This window comes from Perissodus microlepis, chromosome 10 (genome assembly GCF_051167445.1).
Source record: "Perissodus microlepis isolate ML-2025 ecotype Zambia chromosome 10, ASM5116744v1, whole genome shotgun sequence".
In the NCBI taxonomy this organism is placed as follows: Eukaryota; Metazoa; Chordata; class Actinopteri; order Cichliformes; family Cichlidae; genus Perissodus; species Perissodus microlepis.
Genome location: NC_140470.1, coordinates 3684108 through 3711729, shown reverse-complemented (window position 1 = coordinate 3711729; position 27622 = coordinate 3684108). Strand labels below are relative to the sequence as shown.

General features: G+C 41.0%; 3 protein-coding genes across 4 annotated transcripts in view; 1 reads left to right on the top strand and 2 right to left on the bottom strand.

The window, feature by feature from the left end:
- The first annotated feature begins 774 nt into the window (after positions 1-774).
- LOC146378629 (interferon regulatory factor 2-binding protein 1-like) lies at positions 775-4831 on the top strand. The gene is made up of 2 exons (XM_084941511.1): positions 775-2857; positions 3918-4831. Exon 1 carries the CDS (start codon positions 1048-1050, stop codon positions 2830-2832), a length of 1785 nt encoding a protein of 594 aa, XP_084797637.1. The 5' UTR covers positions 775-1047; the 3' UTR covers positions 2833-2857; positions 3918-4831.
- A 1357-nt stretch (positions 4832-6188) lies between these two features.
- micu2 (mitochondrial calcium uptake 2) lies at positions 6189-14838 on the bottom strand. The gene is made up of 12 exons (XM_084941512.1): positions 14582-14838; positions 14072-14201; positions 13063-13094; positions 12913-12988; positions 12041-12088; positions 11824-11906; positions 11001-11054; positions 10444-10541; positions 8520-8691; positions 8327-8435; positions 8086-8243; positions 6189-6557 (listed from the first exon to the last, which is right to left on the bottom strand). Exons 1-12 carry the CDS (start codon positions 14777-14779, stop codon positions 6456-6458), a joined length of 1260 nt encoding a protein of 419 aa, XP_084797638.1. The 5' UTR covers positions 14780-14838; the 3' UTR covers positions 6189-6455.
- Positions 14839-16786: 1948 nt separating this feature from the next.
- Positions 16787-27622, bottom strand: part of sptbn4a (spectrin, beta, non-erythrocytic 4a) — a 29825-nt gene continuing 18989 nt past the window's right edge. For both annotated transcript variants that reach the window (XM_084941508.1, XM_084941509.1), the window contains exons 12-20: positions 26613-26751; positions 26430-26514; positions 25880-26091; positions 24191-25536; positions 24004-24064; positions 23638-23906; positions 22782-22952; positions 22528-22570; positions 16787-19635 (exon numbers count right to left, since the gene is read on the bottom strand). In XM_084941508.1, the coding sequence (XP_084797634.1) occupies positions 19336-19635; positions 22528-22570; positions 22782-22952; positions 23638-23906; positions 24004-24064; positions 24191-25536; positions 25880-26091; positions 26430-26514; positions 26613-26751 (2626 nt within the window). In that variant the 3' untranslated portion in view covers positions 16787-19335. The remainder of the gene's footprint in view (positions 19636-22527; positions 22571-22781; positions 22953-23637; positions 23907-24003; positions 24065-24190; positions 25537-25879; positions 26092-26429; positions 26515-26612; positions 26752-27622) is intronic.

Sequence of the window (27622 nt, the reverse complement as noted above, 5' to 3'; positions counted from 1 at the left end):
ATATACACACACATATATATATATATATATATATATATATATATATATATATATATATATATACATACATATATATATATATATATACATACATATATATATATATATATATATATATACATACATATATATATATATATATATATATACATATATATATACATATATATATATATACATATATATATACATATATATATATATACATATATATATACATATATATATATATACATATATATATATATACATATATATATATATACATATATATATATATATATATGTATGTATATGTGTGTGTATATGTATATATATGTATATGTGTGTGTATATGTATATATATGTATATGTGTGTGTATATATATATATATATATATATATATATATATATATATATATATATATATATATATATATAAAATGAGATAACATTTCTCATATGTCTCCAGCGTTACAGCACCAAGACTGCCTGTCCTCTGTTAATCAAAGTAACCGCAACACAAGCGATGTTTTCTGTCTCCCATCCCAAAACAAACCAGCTCCAGTTAAACTGAGGTTTCACAGAAAAACGTGTCCGACTAGCGTCAGTGTCTCCGCTACTTATGTATCTTGTCGCCAGTAAAGTAGTCCCTCTGAATTTTCCCTTTAATAATTGTTTACAACTGTTCCGTTTCTATGTGGTCTGATTACTTTGTTGCTCAAAAAAAATTTATATTAAAAATCTAGAAAATAAGAAACAATGGCTTTAAAGAGAAACTACGTCTCCCATAGTGCTCTGAGCCCTGGCCGCGTAGGTGTTTCCGGTGTCTTATAACATTTTACTTCCTTCCACACAGGCTGACACGAACAAACGAGAAAGAAGACGTCGTTAAGTTTTAAATGTTACCGCCAGTACTCGGATTTTGAACTTAGTTTTTTGTTATTTTCTGTTGTAAAATCCGCGGTATGTGGCGAATAGTGTCGGAGGACTGAAGAATCGCTGCAAAACGTAGTTCGTAACGTGTAGGCCTCCGAAGAAAGTTTGGTCGAGGGCCTGTAAACAACATGTCCTCCGCCTCGCAGTCTTCCTCGAGACGGCAATGGTGCTACCTCTGCGACCTGCCCAAGATGCCTTGGGCCATGCTGTGGGAGTTCAGCGAAGCTGTATGCCGGGGTTGTGTCAACTACGACGGCGCAGACCGGATAGAACTCCTCATTGAAACTGCCAGGCAGCTGAAGAGCACTCACGGAGTTTTAGACGGCAGGTCCCCCGGTCCACAGCAGGGCAAACCCAGCTCTGCTGGGCCCCTTGAAGCGGGGCGGCATCACGGAGAGCGTGTAGACCGGGGGAGGGGTGAGTATGGGGCTTCTTCTCGCCTCCCCAATGGTCTGCACAGAGCTGAAGATGTAGCTTTGTCAGAGGGCAGCCGACAGAGCCCGAACACTCGTCGGGCTATGCCTGGGGTAGTTTCTAGTCTTCATAACACCATACCCCATGCCTTGATAGCTCAGGGGCTAGTAGCAACAGCTTCTCATGGGATTTTAACCCCATTAACAAGCACGAGAGCTGGGGCCGCTCCTATTGCCGTCTCAGCTGGCCCCATAATAAGCGACAGTGGCAGAAGACAGGCTGTGTCCCTGGGTATGGGACCTAGCACTTCTACTCTAGTGGGCATAGATCCGGCAGTGTGGAGGAACAGTGAAGTAATGGCTGAACTGAATGAGGTGGCTCGTAGTAGAGTGGAAGGCTGGCCTAACCGTCCCAAAGCAGTTCGGGATGTGCTGGTAGCTCTCAGCAGCTGTGTCCCCTTCAATGTGCGCTTCAGGAAAGACCATAATCTGATGGGGCGTGTTCTGGCCTTTGATGCTAGCGCTACTCCAGAGTTTGAGCTGAGGGTGTTCGCGGAGTATCCCTCTGGCTCTGGAATGATCTACTCAGGAGTTCCAGATCTGGTCAGGCAGATGTTCCGTGACTCCGCCAAAGATGCTGGTAAGGCAGTAAACTCTGGGCTGCGCTACGTGGAATATGAGAAACGGCAAGGCACCGGAGACTGGCGTGGGCTGTCTGAGCTGTTGAATGATGGTGTGCGTATGTTTAAAGAGCCTCCAATCCCAGAGGTTCTGCCACAGCCAGACCCAGTGCTGTCTTTGGCAGCTCCTGGACGCCCCGGACCAGCCAAGGGCACAACCAGGCGCCGAAAGGCTTCTCCAGGCTCTGAGAACGGAGAGAGTGAGGGAAGGGCCGAACACCCTGTGAGGGAGCCCTGGCCCCGGGGCACGTACTCAGGCATGGAACCTCTTCCTGGCATGGCCGTACCTCAAGAGGGCCCACCTCGTCTACACAACCAGCCTTCACCCATCTCAGCACTTATGGGAGTGGCAGATGGCCTGAGTTCCAGTCACATGGCCAGAGAGAGCCCCAGTATGTCCACAGCCCACTCCTCCTCAGCTGGGCGCCCCACGAGCAGCAGCCCCTCGACTCCCTCCACCTCAGTCTCTCAGGTAGCTGTAGGGCAGGGTCTGAGCACTGGAGGACAAAGTAACAACACAAACACTGGGGAGTCTACAAGTAGCACCCCAGGCACCCTGCTTTGCTGCACCCTCTGCAGAGAGCGCCTGGAGGACACTCACTTTGTCCAGTGTCCCTCAGTCCCGCACCACAAGTTCTGCTTCCCCTGCACCCGAGGGTTCATCCGCAGCCAAGGTCAAGGAGGAGAGGTTTACTGCCCCAGCGGAGAGCGCTGCCCCCTGGCCGGATCCACTGTGCCTTGGGCCTTCATGCAGGGTGAGATCTCAACCATCCTAGCTGGAGAAGGAGATGTGACAGTAAAGAAGGAGAACGACCCTTGACCCTCCGTCCTTTTGGCAGTGAATGGTGAGAAAAACCTGAGAGGAGCAGACCTCTTTGTTTTATAGCAGAACTTTATCAGTGAGTGTTAAAGCAACTATCAAAAGCAGTTAAAAATAAATAAAAATGGCAGACAAGTGCAGGCATATGGTTTCACATGTGCTTTTATTAAATAGGGTAACTGCAGCCCAAATTGTTTAACAAATGTTATATATAAACATTTGTTAAACAATTTGTGTGTTAATATTTCTTCAACACTATTCTAGAAATTAGAATATCTTTGGTGGTAGATGTCAGACAAGGGTTTTGTTTTGTTTTGTTTTTTTGACCAATTTGGGGAAAAAAAAATAATTTGTAGGTGCTAGCTTTGCTCAGCCAATTTCCCTGATGATTTCAGTGACACTGTTGAGTTACTTTCAACTCTTCCTTGTCACGAGGGGTCACTATGCCACATGCAACCCGAAAATGTATTTGTGTCTCTGGCTGGAATTGAACTAAGCAAATTTGTAAAGTGCTACACTAGTAATTTCAGTGTTGGAAATGGCTGAAATCTCCTTATGACGACTTGATAGTTTTGCTGAAGTTGTGGCACACTCCCATCATCAGGTCTGAGGTGCTCATATGACTTGGCCAGAGCTCAGACAGAATCAAAAGTGATGGAATAATACATGACTAAAACTTTGACTTCTGATAAGTTGTCTTTAGGTGTTAGAAGGCACCAGATTTCAGTGTTAGTGTATGTTAGGCATTAGACAACCTGATGTCTCGTTGGAGATTTCATGTAATCCCAGACTGACTCCATGATGCTGTGAGCAGGGCTCTGTGGGGGCACACCATCTGTGGCACAACTTTGTGTTTCTTAAAAATTCCTCTACATGAGCCCTGTAATGTTTTTAGCCTCTTTGTTCTCTTTTAGAATGATGTCAGATATCTTCTTGATGTTACTGTGTGAGGAGAATATTTTTGAATGTGGAGTTACCTGTATGTATTAGATGCATCTCAATATCAGGTCTGAGCTGTGGGACAAAGAATCCCTGTGTCACTCTGCTGTATGATATTCTTACATGGCTTTCTTCTTTTTCCACAGTGGAGTAAAACACAGTGAAAGCACTTACCTATAATCTCAAGCAGAGGTCCACTTTGGCTGTAGTTCATCATGTGTGCCTCCAAGAGCCAAATAACTCTGAAGCCCAGGAGGACCACTACACAGACCGGTAACTCGAGACAAGACTCACTCACGAGAGGAGGGAAATGTCTGCGCATCGGGGCTGCATCGTGATCGAATCAAGTCTCGACCCAATCTCTCTCCATCCTTTTAAAAAAACAAAAAACAAAAAAAAAATCTATTTATTTTTTTTCCTAGTGTGGTAGAGGCCTCATTTCAAAAAGCCCAGGATTAAAAGCACACACTTTTTTTTTTTTTTTTGCTGTTTTTGTGTTTTTTCCCCTAACAATGACAATCTGATCTTTTTTTTTTTTTTTGTTGTTGGTTTTTGCATCCTGTCTGACACAGATGCAGGATACTTTTTACATGGTTTGACAGAATGATGCAATTCTTTAAAAACGAATGTTCAAAAATGTTAAAACCATTGGGTCCTTAAAGCCAAGGGGAGAAAAATGTAAACCTTACAATACATCACTTGTTATTCTCTTTATATTGTGTGTCAAAAATGTGAATTTTCTTTCAATATGGCTATGTAATTTCTATTTTTGATACAATACAAATTTCTATGTATTTGTTTATAGTGATGAGAAGACCAAAGATGGCTTCATGCTCAATGTAATTTTATTGTATTGTAGCTGTGTATGCTGTATTCACTGATAACCCTGGCATCAGTCACTAATTAGTTCTTCTATCATGCAAGTAAGCTTGTTTTGTCTATTTACTTTTTAAATTCTATGTATGGTAAAATTATTAGCATCACAATCTTCAATGGTTAACCCACATACTCATGTGATCTTAACAGGTCAATTCTACAATAAATGACAATGTAGTTAAAACTTAGTCACTTTGCCGCTTTTCTACTAATGACCCTTGGAAGCCTCAGTTGTGCATTTATATAAAACTTTATTAGATAAATATTTTTGACAGAAAAAAAGGAAAATCCCACACCAGCTCCCCGGCATGATTAGAATCTTTCCCACAAACCACTATTAGCAGGGTTGTAAACACACTGAACAACAATGTGTATTTACATGCACTTAGGTGACCTGGCTGCAGTAGTATAAACAGCCTGAGGGGTGTACTACGAATAAAATTCAACACATCCAGGCTTTTGGGTACCACAATGGTGGTATTATCTGTTGCGCTGTGCTTTCTACTTTAGGCTCTGTGGGCACACATAGAAAAAGGGGTGTTTTACGTACCATGTGATTGTTCTTCCCCACAAAATGATCGCTGAGTGACAGAGACATTATCAGCCAATAATACAGTGGTTGTTTAAAATCTATAAAGAATATAAAAACTAAAACACTGCTGGTAATTCAGTGCATAGATGCGGTAAAACATTTCCATTTAAGCTAATAATTGTAATTGCCAAGTGTGCTCTTTGGTGCTGTTCGTTTCTAAGGTGACAGCTGGAGTTCTGGAGCTTTAAAGTGCATAGTTTATGCTTCATTGAGTGGTTTTAGTTAGGTACAACAATTTGCGTATATAAAACATTTTCCAGCAGACGTTCTATATTGTGCTTAATACATACTGTAATATTGGCTTCCAACCCATTTCACATGGAAGCTCCAAACATAACACCATGCTGATTTAGCCAGGTAAAAAAGCCATTTATGTGACACAAAACGGAGTTTAAGCTCAACATAGCTAAACCATTAACTTCACAGTATACCCCGCTGGTTACTCCAGAATTTAAGTAAATAGCAGCTGCTCTGTTACTGTTGAAAGTGGGAGGCCCGATATTCATTTCGAGATGTGCGCACTCAGCTGTAAAATGCTTTGGTGAGTCACCGGTAAACAACAGCATGAGCAGTCACAACAAATAAATAGTTGCTATTTAGCATGTTGAGAATGTGACATTAGAGAGATTACACATGTCTGTCATCTAGGAAGTGATTTATGCCAGACTGCTGTTTACCCACTATTGATTCACATGACTGCTCTCTGGTAACCACATTAATGCTCAGGAGTAAAGAAAAGTACATGTAAAAACCAAGCCAACTTCTTGGCACTGGTAAAAATTTGCATTTGTGTCCATGAGAATAAATCACTCTGACTAGTGTGCACAGAAAATGAGAAATGTGTGTATTCATGGCAGGATCCTCTAATCTGTTACACTGTTCAGTGCAACCAGGATTCTCACTTTCATGAATAAGTCACTTTTACAGGAAATGTTGACTGCAGTCCTGCTCCTTAAGTGCATGTGAATGTTTAATAGTGATCAGCCATACAGGATATAAAATGCTTGACCAAACAATTATATGTAATATTGTAAACACCACAAGCAAACCCAAAGAGCTTTAACTAATATCAAACCAAAATGTGTTTAGCTGTAAACATACTTTTAAAAAGACAGTGGTATAAACCTATATTCATTTACATGCAGTTATTCATTTCATTCATACAACTGAAGGAAAGACAGAAGTGGTGAGCATGATCACGGTGCATATCAGTGCTTCAGATGGGACACCCGCCGTCTACCAGGGCCTCCTGGGCTGCCTTCAGGGTCTCCCGCTTCACACACTTCCAGTAGCCAGAGATGCCATTTTGAGGCTGCACCTGAGGGCAAGACACTGTGCATCACACCAACGGTACTGGGAGACGAGCATTAGCATGCAGCCTAGGAGTGATATGTAAAATATCTATTGCTAATAAACAATTTGTAATTTTGCCATGATTAAAGTCAAATGATGACAGTTGTTTCTACAGTACATGTAATCCCAGGGACACCAATTAGGATGTAAATACATGACACGTTGAGCAGTGTGCCCACTACTTTAACTCGCTTTGGTTAGCTAATTAAGGGGTGGATGTAGCTCAGGAGATAGAGCAGGTCCTCTACTGATCGGGAGGTTGGAGGTTCGATCCCTGGCTCCCCCAATCTGTGTGCCGAATATCCTTGGGCATCCATCAGTGTGTGAATGGTAGTTAGTAAGCACTTAAAAGCATAGAAGACAGTGCTTGTGTAAATGTGACATGTTGTATAGAGTGCTATTCATTATAAGAATCAGTTTATTTAAGGGAAATAAATACAACTCTTAGTTAAATGAGACACACTCATGTCTGCTAAAAATAAAAGTTGACCTAGGCTGGCCAGAAGAGCTGGAATGCTCCACTGTCTCCTCGGCTGTCTGTACAACAGTGAAGCCAGAATATTTTGAAAGCAGATCCTGCAGTTAATGGACTTAAGCACCATTCACACGATGCTTTATTCAGTAAATTTATGGCCAGCTCAATAAAAGTAAAAAAATGATTAATGATGATCCTTAAAACAGCAATAGAAAATGAAGCTTACTAACTGAATTATACAGAAGCCTGAACGTAATTTGATCAGTAACATAGCTCATCATCTGGATTCAGAACGCTTGTAAATCTGCGTTTTTCATGCAAGGCAGCAACTGGACGAGAATCAGATTTTCTTACAGCAGCGCGACGTTCAGAGTTCGACAGTGGAGTTAACAGACTGCTGCTGAAAATTCAAAACATTTTAGCAGGTTATGCTTATAATGAACATTTGCAGATGTATGCCACTGTTGTTTTAGTTGATCGTTTTCAGGAATGGTCGGATGATTTGTCGCTATAAATTCTGGGGCGGCAAGTAAGCACTGAAGCGCCTTGGTTAGTATTCAGAGAATTCAAACACTTCTTCTTATGGCTGCACAGATACGTCAGCGTCACTTCACTCCTTAAACAAAATGAACAACTGGAACAGACCCTCAGATGGATGGACCTTGGCAACCAAAAGCTAACAGTCCAGTCTAACATGTTCATGTGCCCTTTTTAAATAAACTTGTGTAAGTAAGTAGTTCTTTTAAACGTAGTGATAGACAATGTTGCACATGGATGACATGAGTTAACGATGTGCCTTAGTGTTTGTGTACTTCAGTGTGATCTACACTACAGTTAGAGGAGCACTGACGATCTTTGATAAGTGTCTTATATCTGTACCCACACATCAGGCTTTTACAGTTTTATATTTAACACATGGAGGTGAGAGAGGCATTCACTTCACTTAAACATGGTGACAATGTAGAAAAGTCAGTGTTTTATGGACACAAAACACAGTCTAAGAAGATGGAGAGTGTACCTTTAGACCCCGCAGTACTCGGTCATTCATCACACCAATGAACTCCTTGTGGCTCAGGCAGTTGTCTCCATCTATGTCGAAAAGCTTAAACACAGTGTCCAGCACGTTCTCGGACAGTTCGTGGCCTGTGGCAATCTTCACAGCTCGCTTGAACTGGGCTGTAGGGAGAAGAAAAAAAAAATCTATGCCTGGAAGATTGGAAGAAAACTACAGACTGATCTAACCGACAGAGAAACCGTACCCATGCCCACAGGACGGTTGGCTTCTGTGACCATTTTCATTGAGAAGGCAAAATCCTCCAGGTTGTTGGTGAACAGGCAGAAGGCTTTGAACTCATCGAATGCGATACTCTAGAAAAGAAAACATGACAGCTGACTTTTAGGCCACAACAAATCCTATTCTGACGGCACCGAGTGGAGGAAGAATGCTTGTACCTGACCCGCAGGTATCTTCTTCCTCATGTTTTCCCAGTAGACTTCATTGTCTTCTTCGTTGGTGTAGTGTAGCAGCCATTCTGCAAAGTCTTCCCTCCGCATGGTGTCCATACCTTTGGAAAACTGAAGAAACTCCATCTCCTGGACTTCAGCCTGTAGGTCCTCCATGAACCTGAACAACAGAGACTAATTACACAAAATCTCATCCTTTGAGGCCCACCAGGGTTCTCCTGCTGAGGTTTGCCAGCGACACAGGTGAAGACCACACAGTGAAGTCCAACATTTTTATATTCAAATGAAAGGAAAAAAAGAAAAAAACTATATAAAAAGGTGAAATTCTACAAAAAGTAACAGTGGAGTGATAAAGTAAAGACAAAGTCAGCACAGTGAAGTCTTGTGGTAACCTCAGCCTCAAGTACAGCTACATAAAGTTAGGTAATCATAATTGCTACATCTTTATTCCATTAGGGATTGGCTGGCCTGTCACAGCACCTTTCTAGTTATGGACCACTCAAAGCACAGACTACAGTGGAGTCACAGTGGACCAGTGAAGTAAAGAGAAACTGAAAAGGTCAACAGGGAAAACCCCACAAAATACACAGATTCATATCAGAACATCAGTGGCTTAGTAGCACATCTGGCTCATAATTAATCAAAATTCACAGGTGATTGTAATGTGTGAAGTAAAGATTTCTTTGGTCATTTGGTTGGCTGTATTTCACAACCATATAAAAGTATCTGAGTTAGTCAGAAGTAACATGACAACATGCCAGAAAGGTCCAGACGGACTTGGTACTGGGCCGCGAGAGTTGAGGCTCGGGTGTGAAATTTATGGTTTTCAGTGTTTTTCATCGTTAACTTTGTTTCCCTGGGTCTTTTCCCGTGTTGGAGCTGTGTGTCTTATTTTGAAAGAAATATTTGCGCGTCACCATAGCGACCAGAGAGCATTAAGGGGCAGAGATGAGGATGTACTCTCGATGTTGTTGGCACATTCCAGGAGGACGCTGCTCATAAAGTTACACAATTACACAGTGAATTCACATTTATTATTATATTTACAAAATACCACCGTTTTTGTCTCAGTCATATCATTTTATTTTGTTGTATTTATCCGTGACACCTTAAAGGCCGGTCCGTGAAAATATTGTCTGACATTAAACCTGTTCGTGGTGCAAAAAAGGTTGGGGACCGCTGGTTTAGACAACTCAAAATGTGATGTCCACATATGTGGACACCAGGTCCTAGGAGGTTAACACATAAAATTTATCACCATGAAGAATCTTAATAAGTGGAAGAAGATGGGTAGCTGGATAAAGAATCTTCTGTTAACCACTGAATATTGTTCAGAAGTTAGAATTTGGTCAGTTTAAGTAGTATGCATTAGAGTTGTACTATGAAAATGACAAATATGATCTTGACCCCAGTTTGAATGAAGACCCATGAGGTAATCACTGTTAGCACGTGTCACTAAAATCTGATCAAAAGCTATTGGAGAAGAAAAAATTCTTATGAACTGCGAATAGATGGAAAGATGACGACTATCTCGCTATGGTATGAGCTCAACACTCCTTTGGCTGGATGAGTTAAATTGGGCAGAAAGAATGTGTGCTCCTGAAACACGTGGAGAACTTAAGTTTCTCTCTCTCTCCTTTTTTTTAAGAAAGCAGTTCAAGCCTAATATGAGCTTTACAGTTCTTTTCCTTGCCTTTGCCTAACGACATGTTCAAACAGTATTTCTACATGCAAAGGATTTAGGGAGTGTCTACATCCCTTACAGGTGAGATTCAAATATTCACAATGTCTGAGATTTCAAAAAGACAGAAATGTTACATTGTAAAATTTGTATACAGAGCTGCTACTTATGAAAAAGAAAATGTCATGTGCTCTGTAGTACATGACTGTGATTATTAGGGGGTATCCCTACCGGCAGAAGTCCTTATACTGCAACTTGTTGTCCCCTTTCCTTCCAAAGAAGTAGGCCTGTAGTGTTGTGTTCACACCTTCTCCTTCTTCTGTGGTTTTCTGGGTAACATGCAGTCAGTGTTCAACAACATCATGTGTGTTAACATTCAAAGTGAAGTGGCAGAAATGATACTGATGAAAAAACCCCCAAAACAAAACATGCTAATATTTGAGGTAGAACTAGAGTAATATACAAAGTGTGTCAAGAAGAGTCATCTGATTTCAAAGTGTTTTTGGTGAGAATGGAAGCACGTACTGTTGGAAAGACAGGATTTGTGAGTATCACATAGCTGTACACATTTGACGTGTTTGAATATTGAATGGACATATGCCGTGCATCCAGAGGGAAACACATTGAGCACTCGTGAAAATTATAAGTTCTGCATGTAAAAGTGTAAAATCAACCATGTATTTTAAAATTTTCTGCAAACTTTTGAAAACAGATGATTCTTTCTGGTCCTCGGCCAGTGTTATCAGCCTGTATGTTTTCAACTAGCCCATCAACCACTGAACACTCACCTCTGTAGTATCTATCGGGGCTCGCAGTTTAGTTTTTCCCATGATTTTCTTGAGCTTCAGCAACAAAAAGAAGAAATAAATTAAATTTTAGTTAACCAGTTAATCAAAATAACTAGTTGTACTGAAAATGTTTGGCTGTTCAAGTGTGAGCAACATCCTACATTATCAAACAGACAATACAAAAAACAAACAAATAAAAAACAGCATGTTTGAAAAGGGGTTTCTCTTTACAACTGTCACAAGACAAGTCCAAACAAATATAAAGCTGTGGTACAGTTCACTTATCAAGTTAGAGATGTGGTTTTCATGTAATCACATGATAGAAACCAGAGCAGATGAGAATCCATGCACTTCTACTTTTCACTAAATGCCTTTGGCTTGTTCACCAACATGAAACTATAACAAGGTGAAGGACGTGCCAACATGCAGTCTAAAACAAAAGCCAAAGTCTAACATTGTTCTAAGCCTGAGCGCTACACAAATCTTCTCTGTCTGGTTGAAAAAGTCAAAGAAAAAAAAAATGTCAGGTGACTTTAAATAAACCCGCTAAACTCAAGCAGCGACAGATAAAACACAAGACCCGAGCAGCTACAGCTCTCCCTCACCTTCACGTGGTGCCTTGGTTCATACTTACAACTGCAGGAGTCGTAGCACATGAGGAAGCGTTAAAAGTGGCGACAGTTTGAAATTAAGTGCACACAGATATTTAGAACAAATATTCCTGTATAATAAGTCCGCCCATGAATTTACTGCTTCATTATGATCTGTTATAATCTACTTCTGCTTTTATTGTCAACATATCCTAACACATCACAGCTCTTACTTTCAAAAACTCCTTTTTGTCCACATGCTCGTTGCCATCAATGTCAAGCATTTTGAAGGCTATATCAAATCCAGTGCGCGGCTCTGCAATAACAATGTAGGGCAGTTATGTAGATATGTTATGTAGACAAAGAGTATCAGAAATAAACAGTCCAGAATGGAGTAAACCAGTCAGCACAATATCTCCTGCAAGAGCTTGGACTATTGGAGAGACTTACTGGTCAGGATGGACAGCAGGAACAGATACTCTGTGTAGGATATCAAACCTGTGAGAGATAAAATACACTGTGCTGCATTTCAGATAACAAACAGGGGGACACACTGACAAAGAGGATTATCATTAAACATGAAAAGGTGGATTGTTGATGGTCTGCTGACAGGTTAAAGTGGACCTCTCATTTTCTTTATATTTTGCAAGAAAAATGGGAAATAGGCCATTTACTGAAACGTGCAAACATGCAAGCAAATGCAGAACATAAGATGAAACCAGAGTTTGTACACATTGTAACCTTAATGCCCAAGACTACTTCTGATTGGATCTCGTCTCTCCAGAACATTTACATCTCGTTTTTAATCATTGACGAAAGTGTCAACACATTTTATCACTGTGCATTCATTTTTATCTAGTTATCGTCCTGTTGTCATCAGGAAAAAAAGTCAGTGAAATGAACACCACGGCTGACATGCAGCCCCAAAACGTGACAAATCCTCCAAAACTCCTGAGGTTTTTAATAGATGCATCAATTTTGAAATGCTACGCCTTGTTCTTGAGTTATTGCATTCACAAACTCACTGACAATGCCCCATCACTCTTTTACAGCTGAGGGTAAAAACGTTTCTCTAAAAATTATCAGCTACGAGCCCTGGCCTGAAAATGACTGACAAAAGCAGCCAATGTCCAAAGAAAACCTTTGAAAGACTTCTGAAAAACCTGGAGAACTACTGCTCAACAACAGCTTTAAAAAATGATAAAAGGAGCTGGTGATCATTCTGGTGTTATAGTGAATAGAGAAATTGGGGGGAGGATTTAAACAGATGATCCACCTGACAATTAAAAGGTATGGCATTGCAGTCCCCTTTGAGAACTTACCTTTGTCTCCCAAGTTTCTGAAGAGATCATTACCAGCACGAGCTTTAGAGGCAGCCACCAGCATACCGTTCACATCCTGGATAAAACAAACCATTAGCCTAAAGAAAAGTCTGCATGTGCAGGTTACACACTGCTAGGAAGTTAATGTACCTGTTTGGTTAAAATTTTCTTTTGCAGCTTTCCTGCAAAAACCAGAGAAGATGTGTTGATAACAGAACAGCACAAAATTATTCAATAACAGGCACGAGGCAAGCCGCACACGTGAAGTTGTTCCATGCACACAACAAACTACTCTGTTTTGCTTTGTGGGAACATGGAGGTTCCTCTTCCCAGTCAGAACTGCACTCAGTCTTCTCGTACTGCTGCACGGCCACACTGATCTGAAATGTTTGGGAGGTCTGTCTGGGTTTGGTTACATACAGATGGTCTAGTCCAGTCTTACTGACACATGAAAGCACTGTACACCATAGGCCAGCGGTCCCCAACCCCCGGGCCTCGGACCGGTACCGGTCCGTGAGTCGTTTGGTACCGGGCCGCGAGAGTTGAGGCTCAGGTGTGAAATGTATAGTTTTCAGGGTTTTTATCAGTTTTCAGCGTTATTTTGTTATCGTTTTTATCGTTAACTCGGTTTTCCTTGGTCTTTTCACGTGTGTTATGAATAAATTTTCTTTTTTTCGGTACCGGTACTAGTTTTATTTTGTTGTATTTATCCGCGACACCTTAAAGGCCGGTCCGTGAAAATATTGTCGGGCATAAACCGGTCCGTGGCGCAAAAAAGGTTGGAGACCGCTGCCATAGGCCACACTCACCGTTTAGTGTGTTTATTAGTTAAACACACTAAACATTAGCAGTTTAAGTTTCACTATATTTGCATTAGAAAGATTCACTATGAGGAATAAAGGAGCTGGGGATCCAACCACAGACGGTCCAGTTTCTGGTATCTGACTTGTGGTGCTACTCAATAAGGCTCCAAAATAAGGGCACTGTTCTTTGACATACATGATACATAGTGGGGATGAAAAAGTATTTAGCAAAGGGAAATCTACCATTTGACCTGGCAAATTACATCCTATATATATTTAGTTAAGAAAGAACAGGGATGTAGATTATGGAAGGCTTTGAGCTGTTTGACATGTTGTACGCTGTATGAGCTGCTTACGATCAACTTTCTCCAGCATCACAGAGAATAGGAAGTCTCTGGGGGTCATGTAGGGCTCCTCTTCATGGACGACTGAGGCAAACTGGATGAAGCGGATTTTCCTTGCAGACATCTGGGGAGCTGCATCTTCCTGCAACAGCACAAGGAGCACAAACACCAATGTAAGCTACAGAACACATGTTCGACAGCACCTCCCTTTATATGTTTAATGATTAAATGGACAAATGAGTGGTTAGTTAAAAATTTATTTTATTAAATTATATCTAATAAGTCAGACGAACAGATTCACTGTGTATAAGTACAAACAGTTTCAGTGAGCACCGCTAGGGGGCACTAATTGACTCTATGAATTTGGACGGTCTTTTTGTAGATATCCAACTGACATTATTGGTCGCTTGTACTTGTAATTACGAAACATCGTACTTTAAAGGAACACAGACAGGCATATGGGCGGTACTGTCCGTTTGCGGTGAATTTTGACGACAGAAACTTTCTGAAGTGTCCACTTACTTTTTCTTCCTTAGCATAAACGGCGAAGGGCAGAGTCCTGTTGTTTACATGATACCGGTAATAACAGACAACCCCGGTGCCAATTACAGAGGCCACAATGCCGCGACCGACAGTACGGTAATGTGCGAAGGTTTTCAGAGATCGAGGGCTCCTCAAGACACCCCTCAGGAGAGCGGTAACTTTCCCCCAGCTGGCCATTTTCAGGAAGCTAACTCGCTAGCTGGCTAAACTGCGTTCGTCTTAGCAAAGCGAGGCCACGCCCCCTCTCCAGCCGTGATAGGTAAGGAATAGATGACGTGAAGCCGTCAGCGCCGGATTGTAGAGTTCACCTTTTTAGAAGAACACTTTTGAGAAAATATTATATATAATTGTAAAAGACACTTCATCTGGATTGTTTACAGAGCTGTGGTAACACATAGAAAAAGTAGCTTATGCCTAATATTATTTTAAAAAGTCAGATAAACAAGCTTAAAAATCTTGAAATATCCTTTATTGAGTTTTAAAAATAACCGAATATGCATTTTTATTTCAAAAGTAAACAAAAAATAATCAAACATATAACATGTCTCAATTTTTTGGGCCTCAGGTCCAACATTCAGATTATATAAACTCCATACTGGGCCATGACTGGCCAAAGCCTTGCTGGTACATCAGAGTTAAAATGATTGATGTAGGGCTCCTTCAGCAGATGTATTTGAAACCACCTCCTCACATCTTTATACCATGCAGAGGAACTGTCCAACAGCCATTTTTGTTAGTTAGCAACAGCATACAATAAAGAGGAGACCCCAGTGCATATATATATATATATATATATATATATATATATATATATATATATATATATATATATATATATATAGGGAGAGAGAGAGAGAGAGAGAGATTTTGTATTTCCATTATGTCCTCCTTCAGTATGAATGTGTGTCCAAGGACTGAAGGCTGCCTGTCACAGGCTGTATATCACCCAGGTACAGACCGAAGAGGAAGGAGTGGAGCAAAGGTCAAGATCCATTTAATTTAACCACTCCTCATTCCTAGACTATAATGTCACAGAGGGCATGTTCTCTGGTGAAACTAGACAACCTGAAACAGTGTCTGCTGAATCGTTACTGTAGTCTTGTTTTGGTTTAAAATACAATTGCATTGTAATAATATCTAAGAGAAAAGATGCATTGTTTTAGTGCAATTTATCAAACAGAGTCAATATGTATCAAGTATCTTAGAACAAGAAGAGGTCCAGGATTTATTTTTGAAAGCAATCATCAAATCTGTGTCAGAATTCCAGAAAAGATTATCGGGAACATATGAATGCGCCGTGAAGATCTATAAAAAATGTGTTCACACCTACAGAGGGGGAAAAAAGACAATAGCAAAATGAAGGGATGAACAGATTTTATGAGACAAAACCACATTTCATATTTTCACAGATACATACTGGCAGATGTAGCTTTACATTCTTCAAATATACATCGAATTGTGCAGATTTTGTGCCGCACTGTGTACATGGATGTCTTTAGAACAGATCCTGCATCACTGCTGCTCTTTCTCACCGTGCACAGGGCTGCACTTGAGTGCCCCAAAAAATTGCACAAACCTTTATTTTTACTCACATTAATTATTCACATCTATCCTTTTTTTTTTTTGATGCACCGTATGCTGCTTGGATAGGAGAACTTTAGTTGGTTGCTCTAATAAAAAGCCAAGAATACAGTATACATCTTTTGTTGTTGTTGGTACTCTGGTTACTGTGTGTACAGAAGGAGATGTAAAGCATTTGGATGACTTCTCAGTATGGATACAGTCTGGAGCCCTTCAGCAACGATTCCTTCTTGCAGCAAAGTGTCAGTATGAAGGCTCCTGCAGCTCATTCCCATGAGGAGCGCAGTACACTCAAAGACTAACCCTATGTTTAATGAAGGTTTCGGCCATGTTTACATAATCCATAAATACTTTATTGTATGTTACTGTTATATGCAAATTACAACCACCACATTTGTTACACAACCTTAGAAGGCTTCAGCATGGAGAATATGAAGTTGTTACTGCTGCTGCTACCTTGTGACGATAATGCTCTGGCTTTTCAGCTCAACTCTGAGAAGAAAGACGGTAATAAACCACTCGTTTATCTTGTAGTTGAAATCAGTGTGTGGTGTCAGTGGGTGTGTGCAGGTATGCGTGTGTCCACATCAATTCCACGTCAAGTTTTGCATCAGCAAGTTTGGAGGTTTATTTAATGTCATAGCAGCAAGTTTTAATGTAAGGTAACAAAGACATACACACATGTAAGACCATCAATCAATGAAGGAAACAGATTTTTGCACATTTTTTTTCTCTTCAGTCACGTTTATGCTGCCTATTTAGTTCGTTGACTGCTGTAACATAGTGGAAAATACCCCCCCACCCCCCTCCCCCTATGTGTTTCATAAAAGTAATGGGAAGCAAACATTTCAAATGCACATGGTAAGGCAGGCTAAGTATCTGCCACGAATCAGAACAATCACAGCCACATGAAAATACCAAAGCATCTAATTAGATGACTGAGAATATGTATTGCAACGGCAGACGAGTGTCAGGTCAAACAAAACATTATTCATGATTAAAGGACCAACTGTTTCCCGCTGTTCCAGCAGATTTCATGACATGGCACTTATGTAAAAGCAAACAGTGTGTGACAAATAAAAAACAAAAGAACATTCACATTGTAGCAAAACTTCTCTGTTCGCAATCTTGTAATGTGAAAGTGGACTTTTGGTGTTTTCAGAAAGGAAGACTGTTAAGAAGTCATCATACACAACTGAAGAAGTGCAATTCGACAGTATGGAAAGATTTTGTGTTGCGAGTCATTCTCACAGCACAAATTTCAGGAGATTCGCAGTTTCTCATTAGCTCCAAAATAAGCACTGTAAAGACTATTTGGACCTATGTGTGGAAAAATAACTCACATATACGACAAACGAGCACTATTTTATAAAACAAAATAATCACTGTGATGACAAAATACTTTTATTCCCTGAGCAGCAGGTAGTGAACTGCCCAGGCTAGTTGATCCTGTTGTGTGTGTAATCCATAAACTGAGCACACCTCCCACAGTAACACTGGCTACTCAATCAGCTAATATTACACGGGGCAACTCTTCAGTCTGATATAATAAATATATGCATATAAAAATACAACAAGCATACCTACAGTACACCTGCTGCTCTTCCCCAGTACAACGTATTTAATACATCTAGATACTGGTGTACTTGTATATACACTGTGATAATTAATAGTGACTCCTAATTTGCATAATTTGTATTTAAATGTAATAAACATTAATATATTTGAGTGATGACTGATTTTATTTGTGGATTAATACAAATGTTTTAATTTTTACCGATTCAGAGTATGGTTTTATTAGAGCACAGGTTTTATTGGTATACATACAAAGATAGGTCTATACACTTCATGACTTACATGTAACTCGTCTTTGACAAATAGATTCCAATTGCTTTGAAGGTCAAACGAAGGACAAAGGGCACAGAGAGGTCTCGTCTCTCACACACCTGCTCAGGTTTTGACATTATGGGGAGGGGGGTACCTGAAATCAGTACATTCTGTGGAAAAGAAATAGCAGTGATACAGTACAAACAGCAGCAGGGCCATTTGGCTTCTTCCTCTCATGCTTACTGCAGAGAGAACACAACTCTGCTTTTTCAAACAACCCTCTGGATTTTGAGAAGTTGTCTATGACAGCAAATACAACCCACCCACCCGCTCACATTAGATTATTGCAATTTCAGTGCTGCCTGATTTATGCCAAGAACACAGAAATAAAGGCAAGTTTAACAGGTGCACTAAGACTATTTCATGCAATGTTCTGATTTTTTGTCATGTACACAAAGGCATCGTCTCAGGCTTAGTGTTACTCTGAGCGTTGCCACTTTGAACATGCCTTGGGGTGATGGATCAGAATTTGAAGGGATGCTCTTCTCTGGACACGGATCGTTACGGATAAATCATAATGAGAATCAGAAGAAGTGAAAAGAAAAGAACTGTGGAAATGACACCAGTGAAGTCAGTTGGTAACACAAGCATTCCGTTATATTAAGATGAGTCAAAGCTAGCCATGTGTTGGGATTAAATGTCACTATGATTAGTATACAGATGTGTCAAGTGTTTAAGGTGCACAACTGCCTGGAGTAAGCTTACGTGGAGGTGACAAAAAAATGAGAGAATTTACAGCTGCTTCTACATTACTTCTTATTTCCTTTCCCCCATTTCTCTCACCGACAAAGAGGAAACATAAAAAAGTATATTGCTTCAAAAACATTTTTCTTTTTTTACTATTGAGAAACATTTCATTCGCCACTTCTCAGGTTTGTCTAGATAGACAGAGCATTACATTATCAGTCAAAGATACATAAACAAAGATGCTGTGAATCCGAGAGATTAAACGATCAACAATAGGAAGTGACAGTGACTAATTCTTGGGACCATTTGTTGGAGTCTGTCTGCCTGTTTGTCCACCCGGCCGGCCTCCTATCTACCAGCAGGTGGCCCACCGCAAGCACTGATGTATTTCCTGGGTGAAGGGGGAGAGGCTGAGAGATTAGTCTGTCACAGTTACAATAGTCAATCAAAGGACCGTGGCCTCGGTGTGTTCCAGCTGTGTGACCGAGGACCTGCAAACCTAACTGCACATGCTCTCCATCCATCCCTGCCTCCTATGCTGTTTGTCAGTGAGTAGCAGTAAAACAAAAAAGGGCTTCTCATTTGCTCTTTCCAGACGTGCTGGAGCCCCCCGCCCCACCCTCCAGCTTGTCAGCAATTTCAGATGTGTCTAACTTCTCAGAGCCGTCGCCTTTCTCTGATCTCTCCTTCTCAGACCTCTCCTCCCCCTCTACAAGCTCGGACCTCTCTGACCTGGCGTCTGCATCTCCCTCCGACTTCTCCTTCCTCTCAGAGCGGTCAGGATCCATAGATGAGGTGCCTGGCTTATCCCACATGCCCATGGCCTCGTGCTCAGCTATACAGGTGGTGATAGTGGAAGTCCATGCCTTTAGGTCCTCCTACAGAGACCAGGATCAGACAGAGAGCTTATATAAGGAGTCTGCTCATCATATAATGCTTTTTCCTCTTTGCATTTGATTCATTGTGTGGTTTGGGATTTACACATCGCATTTTTACGCATCCAAATCTGAGCCTGCAGCAGATATATGCAAACCATCCAGCTGAAACGCTACATTTTCTTTATTTGAATAAAGTGTCTTCAGGTGGGAAACAATGTAATCAAATTTGCCTTTGACTGAAGGTTGCACCTCTTCTTATTACATCAGTGGTTTGTGGCTTTGTGCCGCACCTCATTCACACAAACCGAACCCATCAATTACTAAGTGGAAAGAGTTCAAACTATAAAGACAGAACCAAGAGTAGAAGAAGTATTTAGGTCCTGTACATGCCAAGTACTGCAAGAATGTAAAATGAAGTATTTTCATTTCATTTACTTAGAATTACACTTGATCTAAGGGACTGAGAGATGGTTAATGTGTTGTGGAGGATTGTTTCCTGCTGCTGCTGGGATCATTGTCCTGTTGCATGACCCTATTTGAGTCAGGCTTTAGTGGTTGGACACATGAGCTCATATTTGACTCTAGAATATTTTTGGATACGACTCAACTCAAAGTGTTCACATCCCATAACTGCAAAACAACTTCAAAACATTTGGAAATGGCTTCATAACCATTCCAAGAATGATGGGCACCAGTAATTATTTCACTAAGATCATTGCTGATGTCTTTCCCTTTTTGTGTTAACATGTACTTGAATGGTCCAAACAGTCAAAACGTCAGTATTTATAGAGCTGTTCACACTTGCTCAAGATCTATTAATCTATTAACACATTTGATTAGCAGGACCTGGCTGCAACCTACCCTTTAATTCATATGGAAGCAGTAACAGTGTACTTTTAACATAATGCTGACATAAATACTACACTCCCTAAGGAAATTATGTGGCTGCAGTGGCTTCAAGACAGTAACAGTAACAGACTGAACTAATTAAATAACACAATATATTACAAAGTTTACAAAATATACGGAATAGCTCTAATATATACAAATAGCTCAGTTATAAATTTCCAGAATATTACAGAGGTTAGATATATATGATTGACATTTTACTCTAACCTGTAAAACTTTGTTATTTGTTATTTTCACTACAGAGCGTGTGCAAAAGGGTGTAACTATTGCACTGTGTACTGTGTATTAGATGGAGGAGTTGTACAAGGAGATAACCACAGGCAGGAATGATTTCCTGTGTCGCTCACTGGTGCATTTGTGTAATATCATTCTCTTACTCAACATGCTCCTCTATGCTGTCCTTGTGTGATTTTAGTAATCCAGTGGCATCAAAAAGAGACAAACTGGTAATATTATAATCAAAATGTGTGAAAATGTGTTGGATACAAGTTAAAGAAACGTCATTCTGTTATCTGTGAAGTTCCATTAACAAACCAAAACCAACATTTCTGTTGTTCTAGATCTTCAGTACCCTCTTGTCAATAGTAACATATCACATACACATGTGGCCAGACGTTTACATAGACTCATCATGGGTATGAATGTTATGGTAATTTTGGGCTTTTTATGATTTTATTGAACTCTTGAACTTTTTCCAGGATGGAATGATTATACAGCAAACATCTTCATTGGCTTTAAAAACAACAACTAGGTTCACAGATGACAAATATCTTTGATGAGAAGATCCAGAATGCTAAATACAGGCTCAAATACACCCCTGCTACTATTTGGTGAAATATCTCTTAGCAAGCTGCAGTGACACCAGATGGGTTTTGGTCGCTATCAACAAGCAACAAGCTTCCAGCAGAACTGTGGTTGGGCATTTGACAACTCTTGTCAGATTTGGTAGAATTCATTCAAACTGGTTGGTTTTCTGGCCCTGCTTTTAAGCCCAGTCCATAAATTTTCATGATGGTTGAGGTCAGGGGGTGTTGAGTTTAAAGATGCTGATTTTGGAGCAGGGGCTTCTTTTTTGGTCAGAACCCTATTAGTCCAGTGGTGACACATCTGAATTACTTGTATTTATGTACAATTGTTTAAACTGATGATCTTGGAATGTGCTGTTGTTTAGAAATGCTTGTGTAAATTTTTAATCCTCATTTTTTAGATATTTATCATGTTCCTTGGATGTTCCCTTTGTTGCAAGTATCGGTCAATCCAATGAGTGATGCCTTTTTATGCTGGTAAAGAGAAACTACCAACCAGTCATGATCACTAACAAGAAGTTAACAGGGCCTTGACCTATCAAGTTAAGACATTGAAGAGCCTTTAGCATCACTTATTAAAAGGTTTAAAGTGAGCTTATATGTATTATTTTGACAAGTTTGAAAATAAAAATCCAAAAGAATTCAAACTTGTGCTCCCAGTTTTTGCCTGTATAATCGTTCCACCCTGAAACAAGAAAAAGCCAGAGAAACAATTAAAAGCCCAAAATGACCATGCCATTCATGCCCAAGGTGAGTGTATGTAAATTTCTGGCCAATAGTTTATATAGTATTTACCTGAAAAGCGATTTCCTAAAACAGCTTGACAGTGTATTTTTAAACAAATGTTATTGAAACTGGAGTAAATAGTTGATTTGTTCGGCATATTTTGAGTCTGGTAGCAGGGCGACCTGTGCAGATTTGAGTGAAATCAGTGCCCATGTTTAAGGTAATGTTCAAGATAATGAAGGAAGGAGCCAGCCGGTGCAATGCTGTAGATTATTACTTTAATCAAAATTGTTTTTGCAGAACAATGAGCAGCAAATACATTTATTGATGATCTTGGTCTTTTCATGAGTTTGATAATGTACTGACTGATCAGAATGCTCCATGTCTTTAAGTTCTAACATATCAACACCAGTAAGTTAATTGACCTTACCAAGTTACAAATGTATCTTACCTCATCTTTTGCATGAAACACGAAGTTGTTTCCATCGTTCACTCTGTTGCACAGAAAATCAATAAGGACTTGTCAGTTTTTATGCATTTGCATGTATTTTATAGCCACGTGGTTAATCAATAATTTAAAATCTTTTAATAGGCAATAACCTTTAAAGACATATTACACTTTTCAATATAAACTCAGTAAAGCCACAATTTGAAATCACAGTTACTGGCAATAAAATTTGCCATAATAATATGAATAATTCTTACTGAAGGATGAAGACATTTTTCTTCTTCTTGTATCCCATCGACGGATCAAACGAGCAGTTACTAAGGTCAACAGGAGGCTCTCCGTTGTATGTTGTGTTGTGGTTCCTGGCATCCTTATAGAAGGTCAGCTTTCCATCTTTCAGCACACAATATACGTTCACCCAGGACTTGCTGGAAAATCACAATGAGACATCAAACAGATTTGTAATGCATTTCTGCAGATAAGTTGGGTCACATCAGTTATTTTTGTTTCAAACAATACACATTTAAATTTTAGAATAACTAATAAAAATCAATGAAAATTTCAACCTGTCAAGCTCTCTGTTTTCCCAAATCAAATATGCCGTTAACCGAGATAAACCACTTGAATCAAACATGCAAATGAATCTTTGGAAAATCCTTTCTGCTGGTTTTGGAGGCAAAATATTTAACTGTCCAAAAACATTTAGATCTAACTATACTGTCGCTCTGTGTCATATCACATATATAGTGTGACTGACAAGGACTGAAAGCTAACCGTCGATGGTTTCTTCAAAGTTCATGACACATGCTAACATTGATAGCATTGATAACATGATAGCTGGATCCGACTGAGGTCAGTTTAATAAATTAGTCTTCAATGAAGACAGCCAGCTCACTCTGGTCAAAGATAGTAACGACAGTGAGCGTGAAGGTTGCTTCTAGACAACCTGCTTTCTTTTCGCAAACACAAAAGTAATACCCTGCTGGCTGAAACCATAAGCTATTTGACCTGGTTTGCACAGTTTTCCATAGTTTGCAAATTTTTGATCAGACCTTTAATGAGGCAGTTGTTATTGCTGGGGTGGTATTTGTCTTTTGTTCATGACTTCTTTACCTGTTTGGGCTTCTCTGCTGAGCTTCAAGGTCAGAGCTGGTGGCCTTTTTCCGGTAGAGGGAACCTTCGTTGTGGGCAGTGTGTGAAGGCGGCTGGGGTGTTGTTGGGGCTCCAGTTGCCGGGGCTGAGCGGGATCGTCGAGTCTCCTCAGGCTCTTTTGGACGGGGCCTTCTCCTTGGTTTGGGACGGTCTCGGGCGCGAGGACGTCCATCAAAACGGGTCACGGGTGCTGAGAGGCTGCTAGGAGGTCGATAAGGCTCTCCTCGTGCCTGAAAAACCCGATAACAAAAGAGAGAATATTGCATCTATACATAATTTAAACTAAAGTGACACCACAATACTGTGGTGTGCAGTATGTAAACTCACATGTGCTGCCTCTCTCTCCTGGACCTGCTCTACAATCTCTGCCATGGTATTTCTCTTCTCCCTGGATGGACAGCAAACATGAGTCACCCACACAGCAAACACAATCGTTACGTAACCTCCAAATGATAACGATCATGCTGGACTGTGCTGACTGGGCAAACTGTAAAGAAACCACTCATTCACATACCCTGAGCGTTTGTCAGAGCCCTCCTTAGCAGAGCCCTCCAGGTCACTCGAGTCCTGCCTCTGCAGCCTCTGCTTGCCGCTCCCCTCCTGTTCACTAGACGACTGCCTCTCCAGGCGCCTCCGGTATCGCTCTTGCCGCACAATCAGCGGCAGCTCATTCAGCCTCGCTTGAATTTCCTGTTCGCTGGAGGTCTGTCTGCCCAGCTTGTACTCCCTTTCTCTCCTCAGATGGTCCATCTGAGGGTCAGAGCGGCTGCCACGGGGATCTCTCTGGAGGCGGCCATGGAGGAGCTCCAGCCCTGACTCTGGCCCCATCATGTCTGCCATCGGGATGTCGCCAAACTGTTCACGCTGCACTCTGCTGGCTTCGAGAAGAGGGTTTACAGCCTTGTGGATGTGGTTGATTCTAGGCTGCATGAAGTCAGCTTTCAGGTGCTGCCATGCATATGCCATTTTAGGGTCCATGATGCCACCACTCTGTGCCAGATATCCAGAGCTGCCCAGGCTTCCACTGCTGTAATGATTTTGTGCCAGATAGCCTGAGCTACCCAATCCGCCAGCGCTCTGATAATTCTGTGCCAGGTATCCAGAACTCCCCATATTAGACTGCTGTGCCAAAAACCCAGAACTTCCCATATTGGGCTGTTGTGCCAAATACCCAGAGCTCCCCATGTTGGACGGTTGTGCCAAATATCCTGAACTCCCTAAATTTGGCTGCTGTCCCAAATATCCGGAAGTCCCTATGTTTTGCGGTTGCGCCAGATATCCAGAACTGCCCATATTCTGCTGAGACAGAAAGCCTGGGCTTCCCATACCTCCACTGCCTGGCTGCTGAGCTAGGTTACCTGAACTTCCTAACCTGCCACTGCCCAAATGATTCTGCATCCCACCCATGCTCCCAGTAGTTAGTCCAAAGTACCCAGAGCTTTCTGCACTACAAGCAGTTTGATGGTTCAAACCGAGATAGGTGGAGGTGTCTACTCCACCACTCTGAGAGGTCAGTGCTGAGAAACCAGAGTCACTTCCACCTCCGGCTGCCTGGTGGTTCATCCCAAGGTAAGAAGTACCCATCAACTTCCCGCTGCCCTGATCCAGTCCGTGGTAGCCTGATCCATTTATAACTGGACTATAGCCGGCCAGTGCTGAAGACAGTCTCTGGCTTGCAGAGGTGGCACCCAGATCCAAACTGGGCTGCAAGGGCTTCGGTTCAATTTGGGCCTGTACCGTCTGCCTTAGGAAAGAAGAGGTAGCACTGGTTGAGGGAACACTGGGAGTCAGGCAAGATAATGGGAACATCCTTCGGCTGGAGAGTGGGGTCCTTTTCTCCTCCTCTTTTTTCTTCTCAGCCTAGAGAGAGAGTTAGCTACATAACTAATAGCACCACATAAACTTGATTAACGCCACATTTTAAGCGATGGTTCCAAAAAATGCAGGTAAAGCTAGTGATTTGTTCATTTCAAACATATGCCAGACAAAACACTAAGCAATGTAGCGCGGAAGGCAGATTGGGTGCAGTGGGATTAGGGTACACCACATGCACTTAATGTCACGAGCCAGATTAAAGCCTGTGATGATGCAAACTCATGGTATGCGCCCATGCCTGCTAAGCAAACACAACACGTAGTCACTTTAAAAAAAAAAACTGTGACTCCGGCAAACTGATTCATTATTTATCTACAGTCAAGCTTACAGCAGAAAGCTGGCGCAGGGAGCTGAAGCGTTCTTTCCAGGTTACAGCAGCCTTGCGGAAGGCCTCGTGGCGAAGGATGAGCTGCTCAACCTCATCAGTTTGGGCTTGGGCTACTCCTCCCTCTTGATGCCTGGTAGTGATCAGCGGCTCCTTGGCCTTTAGCCAGGCTTCTGCTTTTACTGTCTCCTGAGCAAACTGGAATTTTTCTTGCTCTGGAAGTGACAGAAGACCAGCCACACTATTACCAACTCACTACATGCTTAATGCATACTCAGTAGAATCTGTTATTTACATGTTTGTGTATGGATTATGAGGGAATTTTATCATTTATGTTACAGCTTGGATTTCAGTCTTTTTGGTTAAATTGTGTTGAGAGTGAATCTGCAATGTCAGCTCAACCAGAAAAGAACAGTAAGATTCATACATGATTCATGATATATTAAATGCACATAGTGGCATGAAAGGGAAAAACATTTATAGTTTAGGCCCATTTGACATTTAACAGAGTGTTTTGTTAAGTGTTCATCTATTAAGTATTCTATTTACTCACTGCGCTGCAGCCGTTCCTGGTGCTTGTCCCATTTTTCAACAAGATCCTTCTGCTTAGTCAGAAGACTGTCCAACTTCTCTTTTATCTGCGGCGACAGGCAGGTTGGTTTCATTACTACATAAAGTAATTGTATGATTTTTATGTATTCTTATATTAACAGTGTGAATATTTTTTTTGTCAGACCTCCTCTGAAGCAGGGTTGCCAGCAGCAATCAGGATCTTGCCGAGATCTGCACACTGCTGTATGGTCTTGCTGCGTCCATCTATTTTGGCTTTCAGCTCCTGGTGTTGTCTCATCATTCCCTCCAGAGCTGTCAGATCTCTGAGGAACACAGATCGTTTTTTTCTGGTTACATTAACCCCCTCACAAAATATTTTTAAAAAGGAATCCTGACAGTTCTACTTCTTAAACAGTTGTTTAACAGCCATATTAGTCTCCTTATTTAGCAGTATTAGCGATGTGATTGTATTGGCAGCAATAGTTTGCAAATCTGTCAAAGAGCAAAAGATTGCCAAAGGGCCTCATGTACCAGCCATGTATATGAATGATTCACACAAAAATCAGTGATTGACCAATATTACATCAGCATATTATATCACACCGGAATTTGTTTTTACTTTACAAACAAATTCAGAAAAACCTCTGATCCGGACGGAGGGACACAATACTGTCAGGCTTTATCACACCAGCCTTCATTTATTACCTGGACGAGTGTGAAAACATTCTTACCCTGCACCAGACATTCTCTATGGATTGAGTGAAAACATTTGGGTGTCAAAGTTAATATTAAAAAAACTAGCAGACTGCATGAAGAAGAAGAAGAAGAAGAAGAAGAAGAAAAAGACAAGGAGCACACAATCTTATAGCCAGACATGAAAAAAAGAAAATTTTCAAGGGCTTGTGCCAAAAGATGGCACTGCAAGTGATGAGAAAAAAGGATGGTGGGGATCAAAAGCTGAGGAAGGCTCAATTTTTGTAGAGGCATAAAAATGTTAGCTGCATCAAAACACACTACATGTGCATATGTTTCGCCATCTTTGTGGCTCCCATAGTGCTGTATGTTCATGCATATGCTGATATGTGGATATCTGCTGGAAGATTTCAGGCCAAATATGAAAATACTGCAAGTTGGACGGTGGTACTGGTTGGGAACATGACAAATAAAGGCAGTGATTAGAGTGTCAACCTGGGA